Genomic DNA, 10,608 nt, shown 5'->3' on the forward strand with positions numbered 1-10,608 from the left:
AAATAATTAGAGATTATGGACGCAGAGAAAACAAGTGAGTGAATTAGCATCATGGACAATACTTTAAACAGCAAACTAAAGGTATAGATGAATGGAATGTAGGCTAAAATGAATGGATAAATCACTGAAATGGTTACAAGTTTTCCAGTGCAACTTGCAGCTCTACAAATGACTGGAACATGCAGAATTAAAATAAGATCCCATTTAAAATTCATTTAATTGAACACATTTGCATTATTGATGAGTGGTGTCGATGAGGAGATTTTTGAGTTCATCCCACCTGACAAAAAAGATTGACACCAAAGTCCTAAAGCACTGGAAAATCAGTAAGATATCTGTTTCCCACTAAAATATATCTGAATCCCGTGGACCACCTTACAATGATGTAAGCCAGGGAAAAGTCTCTCCTTTCTGTCTCTGGGTCAATATTGTATCCACTGCAGAGTGACACATTACAATAATGTATGTATAACAGATTTTTAAACTATTTTCTTAAATAAGGTCTAAATTCTGCAATACTTTAACCGACTGAGTTCTTGAGATGAACCCATTTCACTGCTGGAGGCGCTGGTCTGTTCATCTCCTGCTATCTTTATCTCATAGTCCTTAGTGCAGTGTGAATGATGCAATCCACAGAACAGAAATAGTTAGACTAAGGTTTATTTTTATCTTATAGCAACACACACAAACATGCGGCCACCTCGGTCACCAAACTCAAACACTTTGCTTTTAAAGTGTGGAAGCAAAGAAGGAAAGCGATAAACTAGAGCAGAATAAGAACAGTAACCAGAGCTGCGCCGAGTTTATAAAGGAAGAAAAACAGTGATGCAGTTAAAGAAAAAGAAGAAAGTGGTTAACTGCTTGCACGAAGATTTTGTTAGCTTTAAAAACCAACATGCATCGTATTAAAACATGAGAAAGAATTAAAGTATTAAATGCGATCAGGAAATAACACTCAAGAAGGGGAAAAAACCAAACAATCACTACATCATAAGTGCCCTCTTGGCTCTTAATATGAGAAAACATGTGAGAAGCATTTAATAATTTTGCCAGTGTACTGGTTTAGAACAACTTTGGTCCCAGGTGCAATGTGTGTTTCATATCCTAATCACCATCTTGTCCTTTTACCGCTATCAGACTATCCTTATCAAAGCAGGATCCTCCAATTCGCAAAAGCCACAAGAATTAGCCATGATATTACCCCCCCTCTCCCCAGCGGGCTAACTAACCAATCAGGAGAACTTAGTCGAGGGACACAAGAAACAACGACAACTGTAGCATTATAAATCTTTTCCTGTTTTCTTCCTCCCCCCTAACCACAGCTCCTGACATAGCTCACCCTCCCACCTCGTTTCCACTCTCTCCCCACTTTTTCTCTTCCCTTCTTTCTCTTTCACTTCCTGACTCCTTTTCCTCTTATAACTATAGAATGTCTTCCTTCCCCTTCTCCAGTCCCGCGTCTCATCCTGTCTGTGACTTCTTTGACATCCCCTCTTTCATCACCAGTTCTTCATCCTCTGTTGTCTCTTTCTGTCTTAACCATCCTTTTTCTTCTTTTCCTTGTGAGGAGCGTCCCGTATCACCTCTTCCTCATCAGTGAGACAGGACAATGGGGCCCATCTTCTCCCCTGGCTTCTCTCCACCCATCACAGTCCCTGCCAGATTCTTCCCCATGGCTGAGCATAAGACAAGCTCTCGCCTCCTGGGAACAAACCCTCTCCACCCGGGCTTCTCTAATGGTCTGGAGGGAGCCATGCGCCTCGCTGTCTATCCATTCCAATTAGAGAGATCTCTCTCTCTTTTCATACCCTCATCTTTCTGTCTAAAGGCTGAGTCATTTGGTATATTTCAGAGTATACTATCACTTTTTTACCACGGGCTACTTCCCTTGGCTTGCTGACAGCTCTCTCACATTTCCATCTCCTTGTCTTTTCTTACCGCTGGGATCTTCAAATTCATCAACCTCTGTGATTTAATTGGGGGTGCAGTGTGGTACAAATCGATACGCGGGGGAGTTCAGGCGTTTACAGGAAACAAACATGACTCACAAATGCATTTGCAGCCATTCTTCCATGCCCATGTAAAGCATGTGAGTTACTGTCAGTCACACAGAAGCTGCGTAGGAACATTCAAGGCCAAATAAACCAGCCTTGTGACACTTCTGTTACAACATCTTCACAGTGTGACAAACGCATAGCCTCTTCTTGCACTTCCTTTCTCTGCCTTCATGCTGCATCAGATGTAGTTAGGGTGAGGAGCGCAGGCACCTTGAACAAAGACATTGTATATGAATGGACTTAATCAGATGGTGATTCAATTTTGGGGTATGCAAGCCTCCTAGTCAGCTGCTTTGTGGCTTGGAGCTTTGATGATGTAGGCAAAAAAATTATCAAGTTTAAAAAAAAAAAGAAAGGTTGAACAAAGTCAGGTTCAGGCGAAAGATAAAGGCTAAACATAACACCCACACAGCTCTTGTGACTCCTGTGAATAAAATTAAAGCATACATATTTCTGCTGCATCAGTAGGCGTTAGGTTCAACATGGAGTTTGTATGGTGTTAAGGCCACACCCAGCTCCCATCCAGCAAACTACGTGATGGTCTGCAAGCTGTTTTTTGCTTTTTGCACTCACTTGCTGCATCTCTATATTTTATCCATCATCTTTTTTCCCCTCAGATGAATTAATAAAGTCTAGTTGTTCACCTTTAGAAATTTCCAGAAGAGAAAGCCAGCAACTGTTACAAGGCCAGAATAAGTGAAGGCAGCACGACAGAGCAAGTCGCCGATAGCCCAGCGGTCATAGACAGAATTAAGAGATTATATGAAAGGAAAAAAAGCTATAGATAAAGGCAGGGGAGGATTGATGGAGGAAATACCAGACTGACAATGTGGGCCAGGGAGATAATTGAGAACATATGGGCGAGATCCTCACCGAGGGAGAACATTTTTAAAGCTGGACTGATGTAAAAAAAACAAACAAAAAACAAAACATTAAAAAACCCGCTGATGTTTAGTGTCACGGGAGCTTCGGGGTGATTCATGATTTTTCTGATCTTACTCAGTGTTTTACTTTTCCCCACATTTGCCTGCTAGGGTTATTTCAGGTGACTCAACTCCTGTAATACTTCAGTCAATTTATAGTTCTTTGAAGGGAAAGTTACTGATAGACAATGGAGGAGAAAAAAAAAAATCAATAAAAGGAGGTCAAGATAGAGGAAAAACCAGCGTACGGGACTGTTTGATCCATGTACTGATTTGAGTTTCAAAACAAATATTGCTTAATCTTTGAACATAATCTAAAAATGTTTAATAGCCTTTATCTATACTTAAGAATTTTAGTAAACTACAATAAAGAGCTGAGAGCTCTAAACTATAACTTCACAGTTTATTACATGTCCTTGCTGCATATCCTTACTTAAGTTTCTTATAACAGGACATCAGTGTTCTTGCAATTCCCCTACTTCTTGCACCACATGTGTATGTGAATACTGTCCTATTCTGCATTTTAACAAACTTCCTGAAGATGAATCCTGACCAGATGTCATTAATTGCTATGGGTGTCTTAGTCAGGGTGGCCCATAGCTAGATAAACCTTAACTCTCTCCTTGGGCAGACAAACACCAAAAACCCATTCACACACCCGCAACAGAGTCTAAATACAAAACCACCTGTTTAAACACAACAACACTTTTAAAGTCATGCTTTGAAGTGAGAAATTTAGAATCCCACGAGTCTTTGCACTCGCCAAAGGGGGGAGAAAGTGTAGAAGCATTAAAAAGACTCAAAAACACTACTGTACACAGTTTTCTGTATTTTAAAGCAGTTCTCATGCATTTCAGAAATTAACCTAAAGCATTGCATATCTAATATGCTATATCAATGTTTTGGAAATATGAAATAAAACGGATTGCACTCTACTTAACCACTGTTTATCTTACTTTATTTAATTAAGAAGCAATATATTATTGCCTTTATGTATTATATATGGGAAGAAAGACACTCAGACACTCCCACTGTTGAATGTCTTTGTGTGCATATGTCTATCTGGGAGAGATACAGGGCAGACAAATAATGCAGCAGTGGGTGATGAGCCTCCCAAAAATTCTGTGCCATCAGGGGTCAGCACATTCCATGTGAGTCAGCTGCCAAAAGTGATCTCTATCCATTAGGAATATTGTCTCCTAATTCTATAAGCTAAAGGCCGCAAGGGGATGTAGGAGCGTATCGATAGGCTGTGTGTTTCTATGTGTGCTTTGTGACCTTTAAATCAAATCAACATCCCTGACAATGTGGAAAGGAGCAATGAAGTATTCTCGAAACACAGGGGTCTTCGCTTTCTATGATGTCTGGCTGCTGTAAGTTCACCCATCACCAATCATTTAATTAACCCTATTACTGTTATCCTGCAATAGATTAGCCATCCATCTAGGGATCCACACCTTACAGACATATGTGCCACTCCCTGTCAGATGGACTGATTCTGCACTTGCATCACATGGTGTTGTCCACAGATATTAACTGGACGATGTGAGAAAATCTGGTACTAGTACAACAAGCAGCGTGAGTCATCATTGGCTGCTTTGTAACGTTTGGGTTCTTTTTTTTTTTTTTTTTTAACAACCTTTAAAAGGCGTTACCGTGGTGATGCCATGCTGCTAGGAGACAAGACATAGATTCATATGGCTCATCGTGCAATTTAAGACAGACACCAATAATCCTGCTGCCATCACAACGCATCGTTCTTTGTGGATGACCATCAAGGTGGAAGGGGCTTCAATATTCTGTTTAATTTACTTAATTGTCTGAGAGCGCACTGGTTTGAACTTTTGATGTTGAAACACTGGGTTAAAGAGATCTCTGAGCACAGGACATATGATTCGATATCTGTTGGAACATAGTGCGACTGACTCAGTTTCTCACACCATGCTGTCTGTTGCGTCGCGCCTCGCCCTTTCCATTCGTGTGTGCGCCATCGTCGCTCCCGGTAACAAAAGGCGTCGGTGACTTCGGTCTCCGCCACCGGTGTCAAGTCATAATATTTACTGTGACAGCGTTCCATATTCTCCAAAATAAAATGCCTATTAATTAGCCTAACATTTTGCAAGTAGAGCCACGTTTGTATACCCATTAGCCACTCTTTTAAATAATTTTCCATCAAAAGTGCTCGTTTTCTCACACCTAATTGCTTCCTTCTTTTTCTTAACAAAATATGATAGGCTAATAAACACATGAACGCGTTAGTAGCTTTAATTCTGAAGGCAGAACACACTCATTTCCGGTCTTGTCCACGGTGTCTCCAGCTAACTTGACGCAACACGCCGCACCATGGCGCACATCAAAGCGCAGCATAGCGTAGGTGCAGCAAGGATGGAAGGCATCCCACAGATTACATGTGTTTATATAGATTTAGACTTTCAACATGAATGTTTGGTGTGAACAGAGAATCCTTCTCAATCTCAGCAACTAGTTTGTACTTGAAGTTGCTCAATCTAAGTGCGCACTGGTAGCGCAATTCGAAAACCGGGGAGACAAGAGGGGCGACGCCTCTGTTGGCCGCATTGTCCACAACTTGCCTCATTAACACACTTTTGGCTTCTTCAAAAGAGATGAAAAATCAACATGAGCACACTGACATGCTTTATTGCTTTTCACGTTACAAGTGCCATCTGCTTTCTACGCAGAAGTGAATGAATGGATGTGAAACCACATTAGCTCAATATTAAACCAAAAAGCCGATTTATATTATCCCCGTATTTTGGATGAATTGCCCTGCAATCGATTGATGACGTTAAATTAATTTAATCGTGGAAATGGAAACCCGACCGCTACTTTTTTCCAGTGAAGGGAGAAAAGCCTGACACGCCCATGCCCAGATGTAACAGTTCGGCCCCAAACTGAATGAAATACATATCACCAAAACATTAAAACAAACACAGCAAGTTTTTTTTATATGACACAGTAAAAGAAAGAAAAGGCAACAGCTAGTTTGTGCTTACTTTTCTGTCTGTTACTTCCTCCCCTACAGCCTCCACCACCCCGGAGCACTCCATTCCCGGGGTAACCGGCGGGGACGGCAGCCGGTCGTACAGCCCCTGTCTGGCCATCAAGTCGGCGAAGTTCAGTCCGCATGCCTTGACCCGAACCAGGACCTCACCAGCCTTGAGTGTCGGCTTGCCTTTCTTCACCTGCAGCTTGACTTTATCATACCCCCCGTAGCCGGTGAGCACCAGAGCGCGGTAGGTGAAGGTCTCCTCTTCAGGGACCTTCTCGGTGGTCGCCGCCGGGGTGGCCGCTGCCTCTGCGGCGGCGGCGGGTGGGGACTCCGTCTTGGGTGGCTCGGTTTTGGGCTCCTCGGTAGGTTTGGTTTCCTGCTTTTGGTCCACGGCGTTTTGCTGCTGAGCAGGTGCGTCTTCTCCAGACATTGTGCAGACAGTGATGAGCCTAGAAAATCACTTGGAGGTTTTTTTGACTTCTTGTGCTTTTGTTGCCGTGGACGGGCTTGCTGCTTTCAGTCAGATGCTTGACTTGCAAGTAAAAGAAAATGTGAGGGACAGAGCTCCTTTTTCAGCAGTCTAGCATGGAGACGCGACCCGTGCAAAGTGGGCTGATCAGTGGCCAGTGGTTGTCAACGCCGCGCTCTGACAGAGAGTGTGAGTGGGACGAGACATAGGCAGTCTGGAAAACACGGAGTGCTGATGAAGCTTGGGGATTGGCTTGTATGACTGGGTGGATTTGGCTGTCTGTCTTTGACTATAGAATGAGCCTATATTGCATTAAGCAGAGGGATGATTTACAAAAAATGTCAATTAAGACTGAAAGGCAAGTAAAGCAATCCTTGGAAAAACGTTCAAGCCTGCTATTCCTTCCAATCCTCTTAAGAATATTAAGGTGCTGTGGTTAAAGGAAAAAGTAGCTTTAAAAATAGAAAAGCACTTCAAAGAAAGCTGCAGTTAAAGATTAATACAAGATTAACTACACCATGTGACACAAAAATACCACCATAGACTCAGTAGGCTTTTCATTTTAGGCACTGAATTATATAAACATGTTTATTTAATATTTCTTTTAGCAGGAATGTGTTGGCTGTTTACTGCAGCCTGTTTAACAGTGAGGTTTGTGGAGCACCAGGAGCCACAGGAAACGTCTGTTTATGCTGCCTATTCTGCAGTAGGATTTGCAGGAACTTTGGACCTGCTTACTGCTCATTGTTGTAACTTCCCTGCACAGACAGCTCAGAAAAAAATATGAGCTTGTGTTGAGGTCAAGCCAGTGTTTGATGAAACGATATAACCTGCTTTGTGCTATCCTTCCACAGAAAGGAGGATCCAGAGCCACAGGACAGGATGACTTTTCCAAAAGTGGAACACTGGCACTCATAACATTCCCAGCTTTACTGTGAATATTATTCGCTGTATAATTTTAGAATTTTGTAGAAGCTTGTTGCGAACAAAAACATACAGCAAGTGGCACACGTAGCTGCTTATATTTTGTCCCAAACAGAAACATTTCCACTCATCAGCTCAATGCCTTTAGAATTGAGGGCCTAGCCCAGTGTTCAGAGAGCTGTGACCACAAGAGGAGTGGTGAGACACCTTGTGGCTGTAAAGTGCCACTCAGGACAAACTCAGCAATCAATATCCCACAGCAGTGTAATGATGTAGGATGCAGGCATTATTGATCTGTCACTTTGACACAATGTTATAAGGCAGATGTCTATTGTTTCCCAACAGCACTGAGCCACTCTGTACATCGCTATGTTCAGGTTTCTCACATCTGAGAGGCCTTTCTTCACTTTAACTACCGGTATGACAAGTCAGGAAAATGGCTTCATGTACCAGCGATAAAGGGGCTTCGAAAACATGTCCATCACAGAATAGGCTTGCAATTAAAGGAAAGTAGGACCAAAGATGTACTGGATACCTGGTGTAGTGTGGAGACTTTCTCTATTGTCTAAGTAGGTTACTGAATGCACTATGTTGCTCGGTGGTGTAATTCAGCCTGAATAAAGTACTGTGTCACCACACTGCCAGGAAATAATAGACCGAGTCTGCAGGGAGTCTGGCTAGTCACCGAGGATGTGTGTGTGTGAACTACAAACACACACATATTTTCATTTCCATTAAAACTGGGCAAATTGTGGGACTAACAACAAATCTATGAGAAAAAAAAATCAATGAGAGCTCACTTAAACCCTCCACGTGGCTGTCAGCATGAATTATTACTGCAAATGTATGAAATGAATACAGCTGTGTGGCTATGGTGACTTATCAGCTTATTGGTGAATGTTTTTACCTTGTTAATACACAAAGGTAGTTTTTTTTCCTGTATGGTTTGGTTACATTATCCTTGAGGAGGAAATCATTTTCAGAACTGGCTTCTTGCTTAATCTGTGGTTTCAGCCCTTTTTGCTTATGAACCCTATCATTAAGATAAGGTTCATAGGCAACTATTTTTGACTGTGGATTGTGAAAAGTTAAACTGTTACTTTGAATTTATCCTACTCTGGCTGTATCATATCGATTCTCTTCAGGGACTTGAAGAGTAAAATTCTTTTCACTATTTAAGATTTTATCTTGACCAGTTCAAACCCCAAGAATCAGAATCTCCGTGACAGACCTATGATCTGTGCAATTTCTGTGACGGGAGGAGGTTAAGAAGCTGATTGTGCTAAAAAGTGTATGTGTGTGCCTTAATCCATTAGATCCACCCAACACTTTTTGATCTTAGCATTACAGGTACAACTGCCACAAAGGCTGACCTGGAGGGAGGTTCGAAATGCGAGTATTTCAAAGCAAAAAGGCAACACGGTTCAGTTTTTATGTTGGGTTTGAAATAAAATGCAGACTGTAATAATTTCACTGTAAAGCCTTCAGTCTCAATCAGTTGTACTTGGCACATTTACAGAAACTGAAAGCTTGGAAATAAGATGATCACCCACTGGGCATTTCTAAATTGGTTATAGTTTGGTGTTGAATGGTCCACTGCCATATCTGCACTATTAATCCATGGGTGTAATGAATTTGCTGGCTGAGTAGACTGTCAAGCATCTCTTAGCATTTAGCAGTATTCAGCACAGTCATAATGATAAACTGGCAATGGCAGGTAAAGCAGACTGAACTGTCAACATTACGGTGAATGCAAATCTCCCACTTTTTACTGCAAACACTTTTATGCAAATAAATGCAATGTGGGTAATGTGAGTGGTTTATGCATTCTGCAGAGTAAGGCTGTCTCTTTTTCTTGTGTGAGGTATTGTTTCCCTCGTGTTCAGCTATTTTAACAAACCAGGTCTCCAGGTCCCTTAACAGAGGTATGCTGTTTAAGTAAAATTAAACTCCATGAAAGATATAGTTATTAAAATGTACACAAGTTTTCTTAAACTGATAATGATCTTGAAAACATCCTAAATTTCTGCATGCTACAGGTCTTTGTTCCCCGAGTAAAACAAAACAAAAGTCTGCTTTAAAAATGAATGAATACTGCCACCTGCTGCTCTAATGACTCCAACATGAAGCATTTACTTTTTTAAAGATTCATTTCACTCAAATTAATTGAAATAAATACACATAGCACACAAGGCAAAAACAAATTGTACAATTCTAACAAGTTTGAAAGTCAATATTTGGTATGAGCATCTTATTCTTCAGCACAGCCTGAACTCTCTTTCTCGTCATTTCTTTTTTCAAGAATAGTTCTCCAGGCCTCTTGAGGGACATTCAAAGCTGTTCTTTGGATGTTGGATGTCTTTTGCTCTGTTCTCTCTCAAGATGAGGTCCAAGCTCTCGGAAAGCCAATCCATTGTTTGTTTTTCTGTTCAGGTATGCTTTTAACAGCACTGCTAAATTATAGCCCCAAACTATGAAAGAGGACCATGTTTTACAGATAATCGTAGACAATCACAGTTTTACCTCTCTCCTGACTTCTTTCATACATATTGATGATAATTTGAATGAAAATGTTCAAATATGGATTGATAAGACCATAAGGCCTGATGTCACTGATTTTCAATCCAGTTCTTGTGTATATTGGCATATTTCAACCTTTCTTCCTGTTTCTCTTCCTTAGGAATGGCTTCTTGACAGCCACTCGTCTATTGACACCATTTCTAATGAGGCTTCTGAAAACTGAAGAGCCACATGCGTCTCTCAGGTCCTGTGTTTGGTCTTTGCTGAATTCTTTCCTGTTTCTTTAGGACATGAGATTTAGATACTTTTGAAATGCTGTAGATAGTTTTTTTAGGCCTGCCACTTCTTCTTTTATTCCTTATTTGTCCAGTTTCCTCAGTTTCTTAAGGACAATTTGCACACTATGCAGAGATGTTCTAAGTTTTCAGCTAATAGCTCTTGGGGAATTGCCTTGGTGGTGCAAAACTGTCAAATTGTATTATCTTTCTCATTTTTTATAGATTCAACTAAAAAAAAAGGCATCAAATCGTAATTTTGCAAAAAAAACCCAAAAAACCCCAGTTTGTAACAAATTGCCTAAAGAGACAATTTGAAATGGATCCTTTGTTTTTTTGTTATGTTTAGACAAAACACTGATTCATTCCATGACATCCCACACACACACACACACACACACACACACACACACACACACACACACACACA

At 41.0% G+C, this 10,608-nt stretch overlaps 1 protein-coding gene across 1 annotated transcript in view; it reads right to left on the reverse strand.

Annotated features, from left to right (window-relative positions):
- Positions 1-6,661, reverse strand: part of vat1 (vesicle amine transport 1) — a 32,834-nt gene extending 26,173 nt beyond the window's left edge. Inside the window, exon 1 of the mRNA XM_005920401.3 lies at positions 5,995-6,661. Coding sequence (XP_005920463.1) covers positions 5,995-6,420 — 426 coding nt within the window. The 5' untranslated portion in view covers positions 6,421-6,661. The remainder of the gene's footprint in view (positions 1-5,994) is intronic.
- Positions 6,662-10,608: the final 3,947 nt, after the last annotated feature.

The sequence above is a fragment of the Haplochromis burtoni genome, unplaced genomic scaffold (genome assembly GCF_018398535.1).
Source record: "Haplochromis burtoni strain Fernald_Lab_line unplaced genomic scaffold, NCSU_Asbu1 Contig_21, whole genome shotgun sequence".
NCBI lineage: Eukaryota > Metazoa > Chordata > Actinopteri > Cichliformes > Cichlidae > Haplochromis > Haplochromis burtoni.